At 39.4% G+C, this 23,972-nt stretch overlaps 2 protein-coding genes across 5 annotated transcripts in view; one reads left to right on the forward strand and one right to left on the reverse strand.

Moving 5' to 3' along the window:
- TMEM144 (transmembrane protein 144) overlaps positions 1–14,476 on the reverse strand; it is a 34,298-nt gene extending 19,822 nt beyond the window's left edge. For 3 of the 4 annotated variants that reach the window (XM_040555445.1, XM_040555438.1, XM_040555443.1), the window contains exons 1-2: positions 14,466–14,476; positions 13,141–13,142 (exon numbers count right to left, since the gene is read on the reverse strand). The gene's annotated coding sequence lies outside the window, so the exon portion shown is untranslated. The remainder of the gene's footprint in view (positions 1–13,140; positions 13,143–14,465) is intronic. The other variant, XM_040555441.1, reaches the window with a different exon arrangement.
- Positions 435–16,371, forward strand: GASK1B (golgi associated kinase 1B). Its single transcript, XM_040555437.1, has 5 exons — positions 435–648; positions 1,273–2,559; positions 9,837–10,051; positions 13,805–14,031; positions 14,747–16,371. Exons 2-5 carry the CDS (start codon positions 1,563–1,565, stop codon positions 14,952–14,954), a joined length of 1,647 nt encoding a protein of 548 aa, XP_040411371.1. The 5' UTR covers positions 435–648; positions 1,273–1,562; the 3' UTR covers positions 14,955–16,371.
- Positions 16,372–23,972: the final 7,601 nt, after the last annotated feature.

Genomic DNA, 23,972 nt, shown 5'->3' on the forward strand with positions numbered 1-23,972 from the left:
AGGAGTCAGAAGTCATAGCTGCGCCATTGTCTCACTGCTTAACTTTTCACAAGCTGTTAACATCTTACTGCCTTGACTTTTCCATCTGCATAGTGACTGCTGTGCCTCATTTTGGAAAGCACAAATAGAAAACATGCTCCTGTTTAATAGCATGTTAACAGCATTTTAAAACCACGGTCTGTTTTTCATTTCTCCTCACAAGAACATACAATTCTCAAATGATCTAAAATTCAGAAGGCCCTCTTTTTAAAAAGGGAAAACCGTGGAAAGCAGGAATTTCTTCAGTACATCTGCCTGCAGTGCACTAGAGGGCCCTCAGGAGTTAGAAATGGATGGAATGCACTTTTGGAAGGCACATACTTCACAGGACTTTTCATTACAGAATTTAAAATAGAAGTTCTTTTTTTTTTTTTTTTTTTTTTTTTTTTATAACGTGAGGTTCATGTAAGTTTATAGCAGTTCACATGCAAACAACCTCTCAGTACAGTTAGGCTCCAAAGAGTATTTAGCTTGTAATGAAATACCTACATGTAGACCATATTTAAAAATGAAATATGTGCTAGCATACTTTGAGAATGTCAGTTTTACTAAGTTATTTTTGTTAACCTAAGGAGTTTACCAGAACAAAGGATGAGTCAAGCTGAATAGGTAAGAGATTTTAAATTTTACATTTTTATAGCAGTAAGTATACAGTGTGCACTTAATCTATCTTTGTTTCTTTGAAAGGATGTATAAGCCACTGTCATTTTATTTGAAAAACTATATCTAGATCCTATTTTATGGCTTCATGAGAGTGTAAAGAATTAACCATCTTTCTTCTTTAATGGGGGCTTATGAATTATGTGAACTATATTCCTATTAAACTCTAGACATGTGGCACTGCTACTTTCTTTTTGTATTAGAGAATATGTGCATATTTAACTGCTATAGTTATTGGTGGTTAATATTTTATAATTTACAGCATTTCCATAACATGGGTTTTAGTAAAGACTCTTGTCTCATAAGAAAAAGATGATAATGATCTGGGTTTGAAAAGCTTTTCTTCTAATGATGGAATACATCTAGCTGAGATTGCAAATTGAGCCTGTATTTCATGATTTTGGTGTTTAATTTGTATTATAATTAGAAAGTGAAAGATGTATTCTGGCATGTTTCTGGATTTATGTATACTGTCTCACCTAGAACTTGTCTCTTAAAATATAGAACCACAGATACAGTACAGGAGTAATGAAATGAAATGCTACTATCAGCTCAACTCTTTTCTTTTTGCAGTTTGCAAAGGAGAACTTCAGATATTTTAGGCTACAAGTCAGTAAACTTTGCTTACGTAGCTGGCTCCATTCATTCTCTGAAGCCAATCACTTGCCCCGTGGTGGCTGATAAGTATTTAACGGCTTGTAGAGGTGGAGTGTCTGGATCCTTAGTACTGAACACATTCCCAGGCATATCAGTAGCCTCTGTCCATCATCCATGCTGGAAGCTATTTGGAAAAGGAGAAATAGAAATCGGGGAAGGGAAATCATGCATCATCATCATCCTGGCTGGAATGTACGGAAGACTTTATGCTGTTTTCATCATGCGGATTTGCTAGAGAAATGACCTTCTTTGATCAGCCAGGTAAAATCAAAAACTTGTTTATTTGCTGCCTCTGCTCCCCACGGGTGCTGAGGCTGTGGACCTGCAGGCGACCGAGGACAAGGAGGAATGTGCTGGTGGGCACTGCTTGTGTGATCTACCTGGGATTCCTTGTCAGTCAAGTGGGTCACGTTTTACCCCAGCACAAAGGAGGACACCAAAAAATCAGTTCCAGAAGTCTCCAAGATGCAGCTCAAACTCCTTTTCTGGGCATCCCACTGGATGGCACCCTGTCACCACCCAGCTTCCAGGAACCCCAGCTTGGTGGCAATGGGACCTCGGTGCCACCCAACGTAGTTTATATCACCCTGCGGTCCAAGCGCAGCAAGCCTGCCAACATCAGAGGCACGGTGAAGCCAAAGCGCAGGAAGAAACATGCAATCCCTTTGTCCTATGGGCAGCACTTTCCGAAAGCCGCTTTCACTGGCCAGGAAGAGACCTTTGTCCAGCAGCCGGGGAGGGCCACGCGTGCTGAAGGCGCAAAGGGAGCAGCAATAGCTCCTGAGGCAGGAAAGCACCACCTGGATGAACACAGGCAGAAAGACATGGCAATCGGGAAGCGAGGTCACCAGAGACCTGGGGGGATTTCTGGAGGTCTAAAGGAACAGCGCCAGGCTGAGGAGAGCAATATCAGGATTTACAGTGAGAGCTCTCCCTCTTGGCTGAGCAAAGAAGATATCCTAAGCATGCGTATGCTGGCAGATTCTCCGATAGAGAGCATCCAAGAAGTACCTTCTCAGAAAGCAGTCCTGGTAGTATTTGAGAGGGGTCCCAGCACCACAGAAGCTGCTTGTAATCGAGGGCACTGTGCCATCATCAAACGACCTCTTGACATGAGCGAAGTGTTTGCCTTTCATTTGGATAGGATCTTGGGGCTAAACAGGAGTTTACCTTCTGTAAGCAGGAAATCGGAGTTCTTCCAAGGTAACACATTCCTATGATTTTCAGCTTCCAGATGGGGTGCTGAGGTTTCCTTCCCCTTCCCACATTAACTGCAGGACAGCAGCAGCCTTTAACTCTTGCTAGTCTGAGAACTAATCCAGTCGTTGCAGGGGAGTAAAGCTGGTATCTGTCTGCAACTTCTTCCATGTAATTGTCCCGTCCAAAGGATACTGTACCCTGAAATTTAGAATAAATACAATAATTGAGTTGCTCTAACGATTCACTGTCCATGAGACTATGGAATGCGAAAAAAGAGAGGGAGTCATCTGTAGATCACATGGCATTGTATAGAATGACTAAAGAGGTGAAAGAAATTCCAGAAGATTACCTGGTGATTCGATGAGCATTTCTGTTTTTTTGTTTGTCTTGTTTTGTTTTCTCATCTCTTAGATTTGACTTCAATAAGATATTATTGAAAGCGAGCACAAGAATTAATCTCTCAAACAGATGGTGCAGGAAAGGTGTTTTGTATTTTGTCAGATAACCTACTTGGAGAAGTAGGGGACTTCCTGAAGAAGCTTAATGCTACTACTGACTCTGGAAACTGTCAATTTTCAAAAAAAAATTCTTCCCTCTCCCCTGATAATTCAAAAAATATTACTACATCTCAGTGAATCCAGCTTGACATTTTGAGGCTCATTACACGTACCTTCATTATATATTATGCAGACAGAAATATATACAGGAAATAACGCAGTATGCCTGTTACATGATTGGTTTAAACAATTTTCAGTGCAAATTTTTGCTTTCTATGCTATAGTGAAATTAAAGATAGATTTCAGACGTAATGTCAGTTAGAAGTTTACTTCTAACATAGCCATCTTGTTAAACGTCTTCAGCCTAACTGCTATTTTTGTACAGTTGCAAATCACAACCCTAAAGGACTACGTTGCATTTTAATGAATCATTGCTGAAGTGGCCAGCTATTTGTTTTTGCTGTTCATTTCTTGCTGCTGAAATTAGCTTATAGGAAATATTTTTATATCAATCCATCTGTCAAAAAAAAAAAAAAAAGAAACAACAAACAAGTAATTCAGGAATGACTTTCTGAAATCTGACAGCAGGAGGAGGACCTAGTGATCTCTGATTTGTTCCTACTTTGTAAATCTTCCCTTTGGCAGCCTGTGCAACTGTGTGAATGAATCTCTAGGAATAACAGTTTGGTGGCTTCTGAATATTATTCATACTTGCAGAGCATGGAAGATACATTATGCCTAGGTTATTTTTAGGCAGGAGATTTATTGCTCTAGAGCTGTCAGGAAGAGTTAAGGTAGTTCGGTTGGAGGAATTGTGCCCGGTGTGGCTGCAGAGCTGACAGACCGCAAGCCCCTGTGAGCACCCATTAGGCTAATTGTGCATTGTGTCGCCCGGTGTCTGTCACCTTGAAGCATGTTTTGGACTGTCTGGGACAGAGAGAGTCATTCTGCTCATTTTAATTTTCTTTTCCACATAACTGGCTATGTTCCTATAGCAAGAAGAGTGTTGCTAGGTGATGAGAAGAGAAATAACATTATTTTGGTCCCACTTCATTTTTTCCAGCTAAAGGGTGAACAGAGGATTTGGAACAGTTGCCGTACCTTGTCTCTCTCCATTTCTTTAGCCTCAAAATATGCTGGAGCTCAGATGCCTAGTAGCTACTTGCGCCCATTACAAGCATTTGCATGCTTGTATTTAGCATAATCTTGAAAACATCTTTGTGTTGAGAAAATGAACAAAAGCATATTCCTAAGAGCAATATGAACACTTAGTGAGCTTATTTCTCTTACTTGCATGCGTTTAGGTTAAGATTAGGTGGGCTCTCCAATGGTTTTTGCAGAGCAGCTTCTGATAATCATGGTTATTCATATGGGAAAGAGAGCAGTGCAGGAGTAGAGATTGTGTGTCTACAAATGTACACAGCTTCTGGGCTGACATCTCTCTCCCCACGACACCTCCCTTTATCTTGCCTCAGTTGTGATGTGATGTAACAGGACATGTTTGATGTAGCATTAAAATCTTAAAAAATGAGCTTCTCAAAACTGTCATACACTTGTCAGAGCAGTTTCAAAGAACCACTTAGTAAATCCCTGTAGAGGTTTTGTTTCCTTTATTCCCACAATTCCCTCACTGATGTGTTTTCTTTAAAAGCCTAGCGAAATACTGTATGCAATTTCTCTGGCTACTGCCCTTCTCTTTCCTAGTTAATTGTAAACGTTCCTCAGTGTTATCTGGATGTTTTTATGGTCTATATTCTTTTTCCATCATGGATGGAAAAATCGGGCATGGTAACTCTTTCCCTCATATTTTTGCAGTTAATTAATCTAACGTAAATAGCCTGGGGAGTACAGGTGAGCAAAGCCCTTGCAAGTTCAGTCTTACAGGCAGAGAGCATGAGTCTGGGTGCACACAAGCAGATATTCATTACTCCTATTGCTAACTACAAGGTATGAACATGCTGTGAGCTCCAAAACACCTATAAACCAAAAAGGATTAGCCTGTAAAGCAACCAAAAATTATCATAAAGCTCCATCTGTTGTGGAGAAAGCAGAGGATGGCTCTTGTGTGAATGAGTTTTGGTATGGTCACATTAATAACACAGGATGGAGAATCTTTATTATTTGACGGTCCTAACCTAAGGAATAGAGGAGACTTCAGTGACCTTGCTTAGTGGCACAGACCAACCTTGGTCACCTTGCAGAGAAGCAAAGTAAAATGACTGCACAGCTTGCCTCTGGCTCAGCAGCAGCGTAGGACGATGCCAGGGTTTGCCAGGGCACGAGTCACTGATGAAGTAACACAGGAGGAGGGGTTTGCTCCTCTTCTGCAGCTCACCACCAAAGGGAGAGGACTTGGGCTCCTTGCACGTTAGTGATGAGGCTGAGGTCTTTGCTCAGCTTTTGGTACACAGCGCAGCAACTGCTGCAGTTTTGTTGCATCTCTTGCTTAAGGCCTGAGCTACCACATGCCGATTACCACCCCTCTTCCCCCCCAGTTTTCTGATATGGTAAATGTGGCTATGTTTGATCCTGTGCCGAGAGGAGCAAGCACAGCTATATTCAGTCCAGTGGGGCTTCTTATCTGAGGATCGAGCTGACTATTTGCCAGGACTTTTTGTTCCTGAAAAGTGCAAGAAGCTCTTCCTTTGAGTAACCACCCTTCGTGGTTAGTTTAGTGCAAACAGACGAATGACACTGATAGACAGCTCTACTGGGTACACTTGTCATTTTGCTTTATTGGCTTCCATGTGATAAATAGAGCCATAGATTTTCCTGTTATACCCTGCACTATCTGCCTGCCTTGGCCATCCCACCATGAGTTGTGCAAAAGCAGGTAAGGGTAATATGAATCATTAATGTTAAGGCAAAATAGGGAGTAATAAAAATCTGGCATTGCTTTATGCATTCAGAATACTCTAAAGCGCTTCAATTTGTCTGTCCCGTCACCCAAACAACTTATGCCATAATGCTGTACCTCTCAGAGGAGTACCAGCGGGTATATTTCCAGTATTTTGTTGGGTAGAGAAGGCTGTGTATAAGCAATAGTGCAGTCCGTAGGCTAGAGATCAACAGATTTCATGAACTCCTTAATTTGGACATCCATATGCACATGGGACAGAAACATTGCAAGTAAGGTGCAGCGGGAGGAAAAAATAAATGGCCTAACTTCTCCATTCTTCCTGCTTCTGTCCTTTGCATTTGCTCTCAGAATTTAATCTAAAATAAACTCTCAAGTTCAAATAATGCTCTGTGTCAGTCCCCCTCAGCTTTCTACACTAAATTATCCCTTCCTGATACTATGTGGGCAACTAAATTGTTCCTTTCAAGTGTGGCAGTGGTAAACTGCACTGCATCACTGCAAACAATGATGAGCTCGAGAAAGGGCTTTAAGCACCTCACGAACGACCTGCTTTCTTTATTGAAGTTCTCTTGGGAATGTTTGAAAGTATTTCTTTCAAAGTCGGAAAAAATGCTGTGGATATAAGTTAGTACACAATATGGTATGATAACATTTGCAAGAGTATCCATGCAAATATGCTTAAAAAGCATGTAGACCATTTTTAAAGTGATATGGTGTCTGGATATCTAAGATGATACTGATACAGAAGCCAAGCCGGGGTACATTACCTAACTGTGAATGAAGTAGTTTGAACACCTTGGGGCAGTCTAGCCTCAGCAACCTGAGGTTTCCCTTGTGTTAGCTTACTCAGCTCAGGATTCCCTGACGCAGTGGATCCTAAGGGCCAAAGAAATTTTTAGAAATATTTTGGTGCTGAAAAATCCATATGAATTACTAGGAAGCTGGTTCCAATACAAGTTTCAAAAGACTTTTCCGTGAAATTTTGCAAATCTTTTCATCTTTAGGTAGCCAACTGGTTAAATGGGTCTAAAACAGCAGATGAAAAGAAAATGAAGTCAATCCGCTTTGAAGTCAAGCTTCACCAGCGCTATCACAGTATTTCCTTCTCTCATGGTGGGTTTATCAGAAGTTATTTCAGACCCCAGGTCCTTCAGTTACAGGCAGCAGTAGCATCCTTGGTTGTTGGAGCTGCAGCAGCAGCAAAGCATTAACCTTCTGTGTTACCATATAAAACTGCAGAGGAAAGAGGCGCTCCCAGAACAATTGGACATATTCTGACATGTGCTGGACCCCTTTAGTTCTGGCTGTGTCAGACTGGGAGCTCCTGGTCAGGCCTTGCTTTCCATTGCTCAGTTTACTTCAGCCCCACGCTTGGGAGGTCTGAAGCAGAACAACTCTCCCTACCTCGCTGTGGTCATGCCAATTCATGCAGCTATTAATCAACCCCCTTATCTGCTTTAATTCAGCGTCTTCATGTTTTTCCTGCCAGTGTCAAAAAGTTGAGTCACTGCTCTTTACTGAAGCTGCTGTTTCATATTCCTGTAATTCAATTTATATTACAGAGTTGAAAGATTTTATTTTGGCTCATCTTTTCTGCTCCCATTTCCTCTGAAATGCAAACATTTCCTGCATTTAGCCTTGGTCTTTTAAAATTGTTTTTGTGTCTTAATGGAAACTGGCAAGATATTATTCATATTTTTCAAGTATTTATATTACTATTGTTTATCATGTCCCTTTTGGATAGACAGGAGATGTTTGTTTTGTTAGAAGACAGTTCACGTGTTTGGCTTGTGGAAAAATTTTGCAAGTAGTTACATAAGCTGCTGTCAGAGATACAAAAATAAAAGATCAGATTTGGTCCTGAAGGACACTGTCCTTTGCTTTTTGGTGGCAGTTCCTATTGCTTGTATAGGCTTTCTCCAACTGGCTTGGAAGAGTAGCTTAGCTAATAGTTGACCTGACTTGGCTAAAGTCATCTACAATGTCAGTGATGGAGCTAGAGAGAGAGATTGGGAAGCGGCCAGGGTTTCTGAATTTAAATTCCTAAATGCGTATTCATGCATCTCAGTAGAGGAGCCTGATTTTTCAGGAGTGCTCAACACTCTTTTTCCCCCCCCCCCAGAGAAAAGATGCTGGTGCACAATGCTGATAAAGGAAGTACTGATCATAGTGAAAGAGATTGATATTCCTAACAAAAGGACACCTTCTGAGTTCCTAAGGAAACATCAGGCAATGGGGAGGGGAGTTGAAGAGGTGGATAGCTGCATCTTGGTTTAGTTTGAGAACTACCTTGTATGCACATGTCAGAGAGAAGATCATCAAGTACATTCTAGTGTTTGAGAAGATTTTGCTTTTCTCTATTTTTACTAATGAAAAAGAACACATTTGAGCTTGACTGCATGTGGGGTCTTATCATGCTTTTTTTGGCAACAAAAAGGTAGATCTTCACATATGATTCACTGCTAATTCTGGGCAAAGAATTTCCTACCTGTTTCAGATCAGTCTGCATCCATTGAAGAAAGTGCTTTTTGATTCAACTCAGTGGAGATCCATCAGCAGTTCATGCTGCTTACAGATGGAACATTTGCATTGGCTTTTTTTTTTTAAAACCTTCCTGTTTGTCACAGATGCCAATTTTCTCTGTACAGACATCTGTCCAGGTTGCCTCTGGAGAAGTTGCCGTGAAGCTCATTGCTTTCATGGGAGATTGAGAGCTTCTTTTCAAATGCATCTTTGGGTCCAAATGCATACAGAAGACACAGTTTGTCTCTCTACGGGCTGCATATAACTATCCCATGAGTTATACAACTGTGGTGTTTAGGTTTATTGACATTCGAGACAAATATAAATAAATTCTAAAGCTTTGCACATGTTCCAACACCTGTTATTTATTAGCTAACAGCTCTGCAGTTGAATGGTTCCTCCTGTCCATACCAAGACATTGTATCTTGGCCTTCTGTCTACACCCAAAAATATAAATATTTTCTTTGTTTTAAAGTGTGTACAAACCGCAGTCAGTCCTGGATCCTTGACTGCTTAAGGCAGCAACAGAAGCATTGAGTCAGCAATGAAATAGAAAGTTCCACTTTGCTAAAGAGGATACACATGCCTGTTATTTGATATTGAGTGAAATGTATTTTAGCATATTTTAAATTCTTTGCAGAGGCTACTTCCCACTAAATACTACAAACACTTGAATTCACCAAAGCTAAGACACTTGACTTACCAGTTTCAGGAGAAAGTGGAGTATTCTTTACACAGAAAAAGAATTAAAGAATGTGGCCATAATCATTGTAGAAAAAAGCTAGCTCATGTTATAGTTGTATAATAAAAAAATACTTGTCAAAGTGTTTATTCATGCTAAGTTCATATTCTACAGTATTCTCATACATCATTTCAGGATTGTGAAATCATACATTATAGGCATACAATACCAAAAGAAAACAGTATAAATCCACTTTGAGTATAGGATTTGTAATCTTTTTATGCCCATTACCCAGGAAAACACCCTTTGAGAGAAGTTATCAGCTCTTGTGAACCATCATCAATTCACTGCAGTGAGGGAAACCTGTAGCATTGGTTCACAACAGCACTGTAGGCTCTAAATCTACTTATGAACTTTGTAATAGTTTGGTTTAATATGTGACTTCTTACGTTAATCTCCTGCTTCAAAGAGAAAAAAGCCTTCTGTACACTGAAGGCAGTTACAATGTCTGTTCTTTGTCCATTCCTGTGGTGGCTGGTTTTAGATGTGGAATAAGACCACATTAACCAAAGGAAGTCAAGTTATTTGTCTGTGGCAATTTTTTTTCTGCCACATCTGTAAAATGCTATAATTATTGATGCTTAGGCAATGTCTAAAGAAAGATCAAGCAAGTCTGACAGTACTCCAGTATAGCAATTATTTGTTTTTCCTTTTTCAGCCGGTCAAGCCTGTCCTGTTATTCTCTGGGATTCCTCACTGAGTCCAACAGATAACAATACCCATTCTTCAGTGAGATTAACCTGGGGGAGATATCAGCAACTATTGAAGCAGAAATGCTGGCAGAATGGTAAAGTTCCCAAAGTTGAGTGGGGCTGTACTGAAATCCACCATCATGAATGGTCCAAGATGGCACTCTTTGATTTTCTTCTGCAGGTAAAACATTTATAGAACACAGTTATCTGCCTCAAAAGTCACATGAGCACACGGGACTCTTAGAAAAGTAATTTTAGTTTGTTTTAAGATTTGGGAAAGATGAATTTGCACAATTTGAAGTCATTTATGATTAAAATGTTCAAAACTCAGCTTGTAATCATGGAAAGATCAGGAACTTGACCAACTCATTTTCCAGAAGAGGAAGTAAAGGCTTTTGTCTTGAAACATCTTGTTTTTATTTCACCTTTGAGTCATGCATACTGTTTCTCCTTGACTCCTTTCACTGGATATGGTCCTTGACTGCTCACAACTGCAAAGCTCTGTTCTCATGATGAGAAAGGGTTCAGCTGCTTGGTTTTAGTCAACTGAAATATGGATCAAGACAATAGTTGTAGTGGTAAATTTTCTGCCTTTTAAAAAATTTACCAGTGACTTAGTGTTTAGACTTAATGAGGAAGGAAAGGTCAGCTGAAATAAAGTACAACAGGATAGAACTGTACACAAAATAAATTGCCCTCAGTTGTATCTGGTATCAGTTTATACTTCCAGTTGCATACCAAAGAAGATTGTACATACCAGAAAGTGAGTGAAAGAAGGTCTTACAGTTCAAAGGTTAAAGTTTTACCTATGCTCTCAGACTTTAGTCTATCAGCATATTAGAGCATTCTAACATGAAAAATGCTAAGAAGGGTTTCCAAGTTTAAAATGCCAAGCTATGGTGTGTAGCCCTAATAGAAGCCAGGATTCTAGTAGTTTTGTTTAATAGTCTAAATAAATAAGCAACTTTGTTTAATAGACTAATTATCTTGCAAATGCTGCTTGTGGGTACAAATGTTTATACTGTTATCATACATATTAATGTTGGACCTGATGATCTCTTGAGGACCCTTCTAACCTGGGCTGCTTTATACCACCAGGTAGCTAGTTTTGAGTGGAAAACTTCAAGCTTTTCAATGATTCCAGTCTTCAGTTATGGTAAAGGATATGTGGCTTTATGCACCAAGAGGTTTTCCTGTCTCTAGTTATTTCCATATTGATCTGCACACCTCTAGACTGGAAAAAGCCAAAAAACCTAACACCTTTCTTATGTACGGTTTTGTGCAGACATATGTACAAAAAAATCAAAGTTCTTAGTTAGGAGTTTGCTCCAGGAGGTCTTAATTGCAATATCCTGTTAAAAAGCTGCCTGCATCAGCAAGGTAATTAGAACCTCCATGGAACCTACCTGGATCTGCAGTTCCCCCAGAAAAGCCACATGAATACACTACTGCAGGTGAATTTTCTCGTCATGCACATATAAGATTGAACCAGAATCAATGATGCAGAAAAAGCTAAAGAGAGTTTAAAGAACCATTAAAATACACATGTTGCAATGTGCTTACCATGACTGTGGTCCAAAGATAACCAAACAGCTTAGACTTTGAGGAGCATAAACATCAAGATAACAAGATAGTGTTCAAGATATTCAGAGGACATTGATTATAATAGTCTGAAATTAATCATAGCAGAAACTGAGCTTAATATCAATAAAAATACTTTAACAGTGCAAAGTCTAGTGTGGTAAACTACAGAACGTTGAAAAAAACTGCTTCATGAATTTTTCAGAACGAGTACTGGTGAGAAGTATTCCCTGTTAAACATGCTTCCATCAGAATGGCTTTGGTGCCCTTAAAGAGATTCCTATCTTCTGAATTCAAATAACAAATATAAAACATCGGAGCAAGCTGAAAAATGCTTGTATTTGACCTTTACTTGTCTTCAAGAACTCAGGTGAAGTAAGGACATTAAAAGTAAAAGTTATTTTTTTAATTATGGGGTTTTGAAGCACTCATGTACATACATAAATATATAACAGAAATCAGTGTTAAACTGTTAAGGTTGCAACATCAGCTCCAGAGTATCCCAGTGCTCTGCCTTAACACTAACAGAAGGCATTATGAAGAGGCTGTCTGCAAGAACATGATCTCCTCATCTATTTAATGCATGTAATGAGGTGTGGTGAAGACGAATTACGGCTATGCATCAAAGGAGTCTGTAAATCTCTACTTCACTTTTTGGCAAAACTTAGAATAGATTGAATGAGAAATGAGCTACAACACTGCAAACAACAGGGGCTCTTGGGCTTGAAGACGCTGAATGCTGCTCAGCAAGGAAGAGAGAGAAATCCATTCCTTTCCTCAGGATTTTCTCAGCTGAAAATAAACACTGCCAGCAAGACCAGTAGCAATAGTGCTACATAAGAGAACACAACTCTTGGACTTTCATCTGATGAAAAAAATAGGAGGCCTTTCTAACTTTAAGCACAGCTCTAAATCATAAGAGGTCACAACACTTCATTTCAGTGGGGTGTCAAAAAATAAGACTAACTTTAGAAGGTTTCATGTGTACATGAGTGTTATTATTTTTATGCTTAGAGCAGTTTTAAGAGTTAGCAGCACACAGTGAACAAAGAGAGGAAAAAAAAAAAGACATTAATTAAATACTCATTAAGCCTTGGAGGCATCTTACCTGTCTTCTGCTCTGTAAACACCTGTGAGCAAGAACAGGGCTGCTCCCCAGGGGAAGCCAGGGCAGGACATCCACACAGCATGGCTGGTCCCATGGCACAAGAGGCAGCCCAGAAGGAATGACAGTGGGTCCCTCTGGTAGCTCAGTGAGCATCAAGCAGAGACAAGGTGGCAATCCAGCTCCAAGGCCACCGAGCAACAATCCAGGAGCACCAGGTAACAGGGTGAGGAACAGGTGCTCCCACAGCAAGGCCCAGAGGAGAACTAAGGGCCTGAGCCTGAACTTGTATAGAGCTCCTGGGCCAATGGGCAGAGAGAGGGTAGGTGTGGGTGTGGAGGTCCCAGGTGAGGCTGATTAGGCCAATTAAGGCCTATCTGTGCACTCAGGGCCCTGGAAATGCTGGGCATTTATTCTCATCTACACACCAGAGGGTAGAAGTACCTGTAAAGAGTGATTTATCCTTCCCATGCAAGACAGTTATCCTAAAATGGCATCCTTTGCACTGGGGGTGCCTAGTACTTGTCATTGTTTACGTAAGAAACAGAAATGACTAGGTCAGGAGAGATGCTTAGCATTTACACCGCTAAAGTTAGACCAGATGTATTCCTCCCAGCTAAGTGCTGTGTGATGAATAAGCGAGCATTTGCGTGTGAAACAATAGCCTGGGCCATGATGTCATTGAAGTATGCACCACAGGGCAGCTCACGGAGGCTTCTCTGTGTTTAGAAATGCACTCCTCATTCCTGCATTTGGTAGCTTCTGGTGACTGACTTAATGTTCCCCTTGCTCATCTTTTCAATATATTTTTTTTTTTTTTTGCATGTATAAGTCTGATAAAGTCTACAAAATAGAGGCCCTTCGTGCATGTCAGGTTGTGCTATTTCTATTGTGCTCACAGAGAAAATTTAAAAAAAAAAAAAAGCTATAGCATTTTGGTAAAAACTTGAATTGTATTCCCCATCTTGTTACAAAGTCCTATTGTTCCATTATTTTCAAGGAATGTCTACTGACATAACAAATCATGGCCATCAAATGGATACAATATGTAGCCTGACAAATTGCTTCTAACAGTATATGAAATTTGGGGACAAGGTCTTTAATGCCATTTCACTGCTCCCTTTAATTATGCTTGTTCTGAGCTTGCTTTCCTGCCAGCTGGGTTAGTGAGCGAAGTCTGACAGTGGCACTGTGCCCCAAATTGTTTGAAGTTGTTTTCAGTCGGCGCTCTGCTGTGCTTGGTTTTAGATCTATAACCGGCTAGACAGAAACTGCTGCGGATTCAAACCTCTGAAGGAAGATTCCTGCATGCAGCAAGGGCTGACGCTGAAATGCAGCAATCAGGATGCTGTCGACCTGACACACATAGTGCAGAGAAGGCATGACCGAAGGCATTTGGCCTTTATAGACAATAATGGTTTCTTTGACAGAAGCGAGGACAATCTTGACTTCAAAATACTGCAAGGAATCAATGAGTAAGTTTTAAGTTATTAGTTTTGTAAAAAGATGGATAATTTCTTCCTGGTTTTGCAGTTGGAAGGAAAATCTCTCCTTAGCATTTAGTAGGAATAAAGTACTGCTCACAAAGGGTGCCTGGGTACTTGGTGTAGAAGAGATTTGTCCTGCTCCCTAAGCTGTGTGACAGATACTATTACTGTGTCAGTGTTACATTAACTCCAGGTTTCTTCTGCCAGGTCTGTGGGGAGATCTAATTTGTCAGTGAAGCTTAGTTATGTTTACCCTAAACACACTTTCAGTTTATTACCTGTAGCATCTGCAAGTTGCCAGGGCCTTACAGAACAGATTCGTGCCTTACCTATAAAGGCATGACTGATGTAACACAGGAAAGTCTGAACTCCACTAATGTAAACTTGTTTCTGTGGAAACCTCTTCTGTAAGCAATTTGCACTACTCTGAGTTACCATACTATAATCAAAAAGCAAGGGACACTAAGTTACTGTAATAAATATCATCAGCCCATGAAGCATTTTGTGAATTACAGGATGTCTAAAAATGTATGAGTAATTCTACTTGTGTAAAAGATACAATTAACATGCATATGATTAGTCATGCATGGACTTCCTCTCCTGAGTCGCAGTCTATATTCATAAGATCAATTGCTAAACCACAACATGATTATTGCAATTCAGAGTGATGGTAAAACTGATGATTTTCTTTGTGCTTTTCCAGATTCCCTGAATCTGCAGTTTCAGTGCTGAGGAGCCAGCGTTTACGGGAGAAGTTGCTTCAGTCTTTGTTCCTTGACAAAGTATACTGGGAGAGCCAAGGAGGCAGGAAAGGAATTGAAAAGCTTATTGATGTAATAGAAAGGAGGTCCAAAATTCTTCTTACTTATATAAATGCACATGGAGCCAAAGTACTGCCCATGAATGAATGAGCTTCTGAGGGACAGTCTTTAAAAAATTTTGTGTGAGGCAAAAACTGACAGTAAAATTGATTTACTTCATAGGCTTATTTAATTTTTATTTTTCCAAACTTTCAAGTTTATTTTTAAATAAGAAGTTTTACATGGTTTAAAAGCATCATTTAAATGTCAGCTGCAGCTCAACACAGTGCGGTTCTATGTCACCAGTGAAATGAAATGAAATGAAAAGTCAAATAGTACAATAAATGATGTAGTAATGTGCACACACCATGAACACTCCTTCTGTTAATATGTTTGAGAATTAGCAACAGTATTTTCAGTACGTTAGTCTGGATTACTCTTACTCTCATCATTCAAGTCAGTAAAAGTTTTATTGCAAATTTAAATGGGAACATAGATTTAAGGCACTTAACGCAGATGAAAACTGCCATCACATCTACATACTGAAACATACCTAGTACAGGAATTTATCTTTTTGATTAAGAACACTAAAATTCTAGCATTTCCCAATGTATTTTATTTTGATCTTTTGAAATCTAAGGACTAGATTCAACTCTTTTAAATGCAGGTATATTTCTATTGGATGTGAATAAAATTTAGATTCAGAGTGAGGAGAGCATGGCTTTAACAATAATAATTAATTTGACAAATGCAGTTTTTCCCTGTACAGTATGGAGTACACTTTGTCATGAGTCATTTGTTACAACGTACTATTTTCAGTATGGATTGGTTTGATGTGTGGATGGATTGTCTGATATTTCTGTCTATTGATTAGCTAGGTGTTACTCACAGAATCATCCTTTAGTATTACCATTTCTTTTTTAGCTATTTAGCTTTAGCTTTGTGCAAATATGTTGCTAAAGTAAGTATACACATTTTGGTTTTGCAATGTTCTTGACATGATTTTTTAGAATACTAACGAAAGGCAGATGCAATAATGATGTGAGCATTGTTAAAATCAGAACAGAAAATGTTGTTTGTGCTCCTTGCTCAGCTCTTGCCAGCAATTCAGGCTCAGGTTTTCTGTTAAGATTGACCATTGTGGGGTGATGATTCCAGCTGATGACTTGCCCCAAGTTTTCATACAGGTAAGGTTGTTAGAGAAGCTTGGACAAGCACTTTAGATTCTTAGCCTCAATCTGTTCCAGCAAATACTCTGTTCCAAAAGTAAAATATCAACTGATATAGTCTGTCCTCACATATACTTTCTACCTGTCTGTTTAAAAAAGTTCTTACTGTCTTTCTAAAGGAATATATATTATCTTTTTGCCATGAGATGGTGGCAGAAGTTGAATGGTTTCGTAGCTACTCTTGTCTTCATGTATAGTAAAAAAAACCATAAGGTGTATAACATTTAAAAAATATTATTGAAAATGCTTGTGTAATATTATTGTTTGTCATTATGAGAAACTAAAATGTTTAATATTCATGTTAATGTGGTTGGGTGAATTTAATGTCTTAAATAACTACAATTCCACTGCTGCTAAAACAGATTTTCATTCTTAGTATCAAAAGAGCTATTAACAAGAATTGCATTACTAGAAGAAATAGATCTCATTAAGAGCTTGGCCATCTAAGTAATCTTTTATTTTATTCTGTCAGTAAAGGGCAGATACATTTGTAAAAACTTCCTAGAACTTACCAATTACCTTGAGAGGCCATCTTTTAGAGTGCCTTGGACTTTTTGATTGCACCAAAGTAGAATCGTATAGGGTTTTCATATTATCCCTTTCTTAAAATGTTGTAACAAATTAGCCAGGTAATTTCTATCACTGAAATAAAGATGTTACTGTAGCTTGCATTTTGACCTGAGCCTAGAGAAAGAAATAATTCTCTCAACCCATTTCACATGGAATTCCTGTTGTATTTATCATGAATTTCAGTCTTTGGTGACTGTTACAATCAATTTGTCCCATTTTCTAGCCTATCTCACAGTTTTCTTCCTGCTATATACATGTTCAATTGGATTATCACACACTGCTGGGAGTGAAAATCATGACTTTCACCTGCACTGAACTTAGAAGAGGAACAAGGGAAGATGTAGCAGTCTACCTGATCATGAAAAATGTCCCATGAGTACTTTGTCTTCTACCTTCTCTTTTTCTGCATCTCAGACTACACATTCAGAGGGCTGGAGCACCTCTTCCATGAAGACAGGCGGAGAGAATTGGGGTTGTTCAACCTGAAGAAGAGAAGGCTTCAGGGAGACTTTGTAGCGACCTTCCAGTACCTAAAGGGGGCCTACAGGAAAGCTGGGGAGGGACTCTTGGTCAGGGAGTGTAGCAATAGAACAAGGGGTTTTAACAAGTAGTTTTGACAGGGAGTGTAGTGATAGGACAAGGGCTTTAAACTAAATAAGTGTAGACTTAGATTAAATATTAAGAAGAAATTCTTTACTGTGAGGGTGGTGAGGCCCTGGCACAGGCTGCCCAAAGAAACTGTGGATGCCCCATCCCTGGAGGTGCTCAAGGCCAGGTTAGATGGGGCTTTTAGCGACCTGATTTGGTGGGAGATGTCTCTGCCCATGGCAGAGGGGTTGGAATTAGATGATCCTTAAGGTCCCTTCCAACCCAAACCATTCTATGATTCTGTGATCCTGATGCAAACTCATTGACTCAGAATAACCATTTTTTTTTCAGAGTTGACACATTACCCAAGAGTAGAAAGAAGTCAAGTGTTTATCTTTTCAGGTTATATGTTCTTTTCTATTTCTTCTAGACATGGACTAGTGTTCCTTGAGTATGATATGAACTTTTTTTATTTGACTGGCAGTAAATGTCAGTTCTTAAAGCAACAGTGTAATTGCCACAGAGTGAGTAATTGCCCTGAAGCTATGCTTAGAGCAAAGTTTTTTGGTAGACTTGAACTTAAGAGGCCCAAGTAACTATGGTGCTGTCCTTAAGAGCATGACCAAGTTATGAAAAAACATAGTTGTAAAGACGAGATCTTGTGGAGATGAATGCTGCAGATGAATTGCCTTTGGAAAGGAATGGTGTTTTTTTTTTTTTTTTTTTTTTTTTTTGTGGCAGAGGCATAGAGACCAAGTTGTAATTAGAGCTAACCTGCAGGGCAGAATGATGTCTAGATTTTGTGGAAAGTACAAGGGGATGGACAGGTGTCTCACCCTCTATCCTATACGGACCAGAGAGGCATATAATGTCTTCTCAGAACTTCTGCAGGCACCCATGAGCCCAGGGCGAATGACCAGGGCAAGCTGAGCTGTGTCAGTGCTGCACACGTTGCCCTTTCCAAGGGCCAAGGAGTACTTCTTTCTCTGAAACTCTGGCTTTGGGTCTAGGACAAGGCATTCTGTGCATGCTGCATCCTGCTCTCACCTTATGATCATGTCTTAGCATTGTGGTATGCATAGCTGGAAGCTTTGCTGTCTCTGCTGTATAAAAACGTATTTCCTACTCCTACAAACACTCTTGTTGTCTTCAGGAAGTCGGGAGAGGCTTGCTGAGACTGGCATTGGGACTGCACTGTAAAATGTTTTGAATTCAATAATGTTGATAACAAACTTCAGAAAGTGCCTTTTCTTTATGATGTTTATCCTGTTGCTACATAGCTTGGTACTTGAATCCAGTACTGCTAATAATACAAAGTATGATTGCTATAGTGCTTGTGAGTACATACTAGCCAAGTTCTATTTTTTTTTTTTTACTCAAGTGGAGAATTCTCTACTTTTTGAGTGCATTTACGTAAATGCTCCGGTAAAAAACGCAATAGAAGAACTTTGTATAGCTTGTTTATTCGCTGCTACTATATTCAAGATACCTGCTCACCCCTTGGTAACAGGAGTAAAGTGTATTGAAAAATTAGTCCATTTCCTTCTAAAACAGCATGACGTCGGACTGACATTCCGGCACAGAAACCTAAATAATATTAACAGACAGGAAAAAAAATGAAGAGGCCTTGCTCTACCTATGGTGGTGATCAACAGAAAGCCAAGAAACTGGGTTTTAGTCATCTTTGCTGGGCTGCCTTCCATTTATGGGCATATGGGATCAGACAGATTCATGTTGCACATTACTCGGAAGGGTGTAACCAGCAGCAACAGTCCAAAATCTGTGGGTGGGAAAAGAAGATTATGTCATTCTTGAATCTGCCTGAAAGCCAGAACCACATAAAATAGAATTACTAAGAAAGTCAAGAGGGTTTGCTGATTTCATAACATTGGAAGACAGAGCTTAAAATAAGTAGCGCAGGCACAGATGCCTTGAAATTCCTCAGGAGCTTGCCAGCAAGTTAATAATCCTAAACGTTTCAGAAGCTGAGGACATGAAAACTTTTGTGGAGCACTGTGAGAGCAACTTCCCTCTTTATACATATATATATATATATTATATATACATATTCTATATTCTATAATGCACTGTATTAAAGAAAGGTAAATTCCATGGTTTTAAAAATGGAAATACATATTTAGGGTACATTAAAAGACAAGCTTCCAGTAGCAATTCTGGGAACGCTTTCCTGCATGTGTGTGTATGCAAATATGAGCATACATATATATGTATATAATATACTTTAGTTTTTTTTTTTTTCCTACAAAGTGCTAAGTTTGGGTCATACAGAGTGAATTGTTTATGCAATTTGCTGTTTACATGTATAATTTTATTGTTTGTGAGCATAAATTCAATTTTGGGTATACGCAAGTTGAAGTTTAAACAAAACTTTATTATGGATGCAACGTTTGTTCTCAAAGCATTAACTCTTCCCTTGCTAATGCATCTATATAATATAAAAAGTTTTCTGCTTACAATTGTAGCAAAAAAGAGCAATATGTTTGTATCTGTATTAAACTGCCAGACAGCAGAGTGATAGCAAATGTGAGGGGTTTTAATGTCTTTTACATTGCATACTGAGTTTCCATTTGAAACTTGTGCATTTTAAAAATCAACTTGTTTGTCCTTTTATAGTAACAGTAAAGGCATTATCACAAGTAATGGATTGTTTGACTTTCTGCTGCTTTTGTCATATGATGGCCAGGAATATACAAAATAAAATAGTGTCTTCATCATGTTTTCAGATCAGATCTCTAAGCTGAAACAACAAAACTGTAATACATATTAAAGTACTCCATGGATTAATAGATACTTTTAAAAGAGAACTATGGCCTTGAAACTGCGTCTTCAGAGAAACAATCCAAGTTATAGTATGAAGCTCTTCCTGTGGAAATATTTTCTGTTTACTCACGAGACTTTAACTAAGCTGTTTCTGTGTGACTGTGGAGCTTCTGATCTCTGCATCAGCAGTATTACTGTATTCTTTAGCCATGGTGACAATGTCAACTTACACAGACGTTGAGCAGAAAAGGCCATGACCATTTATGATGCCAGAAGAGAAGTATTCATCAGTGACTAGTAAACTTTATAACAGACATCGAGCAAGTAGAGAAGTAGCAGAAGGACACTGAAATCTATGTGGCATGGAGACCCACACAGAGTTAAAGTAGCCTCAGAACTTCTAGTCTCTGAAGTTTACATTTTTTTCATGATCCAAGAGAGACTAATGAGAAACACAAAGATGTTGAAACATTTTTAAACATTCTTTCCTGTACAAAGTAATTTGATTTGTTTTATGAAAACATTATTTATTGTGCACATTACTGCATACTTCAGGCTAAATAATCTCAGATACATTTGTGTAAATTCATTACAATTTTGCTGAGTTGTCCTATTTCCAGATAAAACAGTTTAGGTCAGTTAGGTCAATCCACATTCTCAGAGGCAGGAAGACTGAGACCTAAGGTCAAAAGGAGACCTAAGGAGAGTGACAAACAACTAAGATGAAGAGTTGCCTGAGGTATAGCACAGATATAGAACTTGGAACGTAAATTCTCTAAACAAACATCTGTGAGCTCCAAGCAGGATCAACAAGATTTTCCTGAAGATTATCAGCCTATTCCACCTGTATCTCTGTGGGAAGCCCTACCCTAGCCAAATAAAACATTTGAGACCAATAATCAAAATAAAATAAGCTGTGCAGCAGTATCTTCTTTTGGTCTGTCATGAAATACATGAACTATATTTAAAAATGACACTGTTAAAGGTATTAATTTTCCATGGTATATGAAGAATGAGAAATTGTGAAGAACTCTGCAAGAACGTCATGAAACTGAGTGGGTCAAACTTGGGAGATGAGCTTCACTATAGATTAATGTAAAGGCTTCACTTAGCTGACCTTGGAGAGACCACTTCTTGGGTTGTGTGTGCAGCCTGGTCTCAACATCTCCAGAAGCTAAAGTCAGTTGAGGGAAGAGCAAGTGAAATGATCAGAGGACTGAAATGGCTGTCTTGTAAGGAGAGGGATGGGTTTTTTCAGTTTGTGAAAGGGAAGGCTGTGATGCTGGTAAGTCAGGTTTACAAAATCATGAAAATGATTAATGGGGTGAGTGCAGAAAGTGTCATTCAACAAATCCTGCAATACCAAAGGTGTGGAGCACCCAGTGAAACCAGTATCTCTTTTAAAGAAACAGATGAAAGAAAGTTCTTTACACAGCAGGTACTCCGACTCTGGAGCTTGCTGCTACAAGAAACTGTGGAAACACTATCAGGAAAGTCAAAGGGGATTAGACAAATTCAAGGACAGCAAGTCTATACATGGACTTTATAAGGAGTAGGCAAGCCTTCATCCTCTAACATTCCTAATACAATAATTCTGGATGCTGGGAAAGGGACTACAGATATTGCCCCAGGTTCACATGCTCATCTCACATTGCCACAGTCTAAGGTGTACTACTGGGCTAAGTGGCCCATGGGTGTGACCCAGAAGGGAATCCCACGTATTCTTATATTTGAAGGTGATTCAAACAGAGAGAAACCTGCAATCTTGTAGGCTACTCAAGCCTTTTCCTTATGTATAAGAATATACAAAATTATCTTTATTTGGAAGGATGGAAATGCTTGGGTGTGGTGAGTATGTTTTGTCTTCACTGGAAGAAAAGAAAGAAAACAGATGGCAATCTTCTAGTGCCTAATGATGGTTTTCCAACAGCAGTTCCATGAATTTTGTTCTTCTGCAAGAGATGAAATGCACACAAAATGCAGATTTTTTTCCACTGTGATGTACCATCTGTATTTAACACTACGTATACCAATCCAATTATTTAAGTGAAATACAACTTGCAATAGGTGGCTGACATTCTCTAAAAATTAGTTCAGTTCCAGTACTTATTTCCTTTCTAGCCTTCTGCAGTACGTTCATTTATTTAATCACATGGTTTCAGCATTCACTGTTCAGGATCATTATCTGTATTTCCTTCAATGGAAAAGCTGGCACGGCATTCATTCCTCGGAGGTCTGTTAAGCTACACAAGCATGCCTTATCAGAGGTATTCTTCAGCTAACTATGTGAAACACTTTGAGATTTGGACGGAATTTATTAACTGTTAAGGAAAATAGCACCACTGTGAAAGTCAGCCTTATGAAGTGTGAGAACTATGTCTGACAGATGGCAAAAGCTGGCAGCCCAGTGAGCTGCTCTGCCCTGGGAATTCCGAAACAACAGCAGGTCATATGTCTTAATTTTCAGATAGATGTGTGTATATCACATACCTAAGATAGGCTCTTTTCTGGTCACCTAATTTTTTCCTGCCTCAGTACTTCTGAAAATATAAAATAAAAAGAAACAGGCAGTCAAAAAGTTAAAATGAGAACTGACCAAAGCATGCTCTGAAGGCAGCTGTGGCATAGTTGCAGTAAACATGGGGAGGTGGCGATACCCAGACAGAAGTTGGAGCTGCCTTATAGAAGCATCATGCTGAAGGAGAATAAAAGGATTTGTCCTGCTAAATATAAGATCTAGCCTTAAGAATTTCACCATGTGAGGAAAGCATCTAAGGCATTTTATCATACGTAGGATACTCTGGCCCACATGGCAGTAACAGCTCCCCACCCCCCCCCATGCACTCATTCTGTTACCTCTTTTCATCATCACGTGGACAATTCTACCCCCACATCTCTCACTGGCCTGTGACACGAATGCTACTGAACTCAGACAGCTCTCTAAGTTTCTGTACGCAGGATATTCCTAAATCATGCTGATTCTTTCCATGTAATAGATTTAACCTTTCCTCCCTCTGGAGCTGAGCCACTTAAATGAAAAACTCTCAAGACTACACCTGCAGTTTTTGTTTTGCACCTGAACCTTACAAGCTGTAAATCTTTTTTAAAGCTGGTAAACACTCATCTTTTTTTTATTTTTATTTTTTTATTTTTTTGTGATCTCCAGTGATGTGAAACATTTGTACCAATCATCTTTCAGCTTTCAAATACAAAACTAACCTATTTTTATCTTACCAGACCTTTTTCTTCTATATAATATTCTTGTTATAGCACATATCCCTGCTAATAGCCAGATCTGAAATTGCAGCTTGGATACACAAATGCCTGGAGAGAATCTCCTAATTTATTTTAGTGTATCATTAAGGCATTGTTGAATTTTTGAGAGGAGGGCACAGAAGGGAGATAGACTGTGATGAGAAATCCCAGAAACCTGGTTGTTTTGAAGAGTCTGGTGTGAGAGAATGTGAGACCTGTCATCACGCAGCTAATCCACAAGTTGCTGCTGGCTCCACCTTGCCTGATCACCATCGCAGAGGGCCTCAGCCAGCTTGTGCCTTCTGTGGAGGGTTCCTTTTGCAGTGACTCAGCTTCTGTTGCACTTTTAACTAGGAGACTGCCACTGTAGGGCTGTTGGTTGAGCAGACTTCATGGCATAAAAGGGAAGAAGAAGTAAAGCATGCCTGTTAAGGAGTGAAAAATGCCTATATAAGAGAAACTGCAGTATGTTATTTTCTTATAAATCAGATTTGGGAAGGTTTTATTATGGGATGTTATAGCTCTGCTCAAGTGCCTTTTTTTGGCCTTCTGAAGAGAAGGTGCTCCTCTGGCTTGGTGGCTCCCCTAGACTCAGTGCACTGCCAGCAATTTGAGTGGCTGCTTTCTCAAGCTGCTTTCTGACTGAGGTATGAGGCTCTTTCCACCCAGCTGCTGGGATCACTGCGCTTGGGATCTCAGCTGGGGC

This window comes from Cygnus olor, chromosome 4 (genome assembly GCF_009769625.2).
Source record: "Cygnus olor isolate bCygOlo1 chromosome 4, bCygOlo1.pri.v2, whole genome shotgun sequence".
NCBI classification, from domain to species: Eukaryota; Metazoa; Chordata; class Aves; order Anseriformes; family Anatidae; genus Cygnus; species Cygnus olor.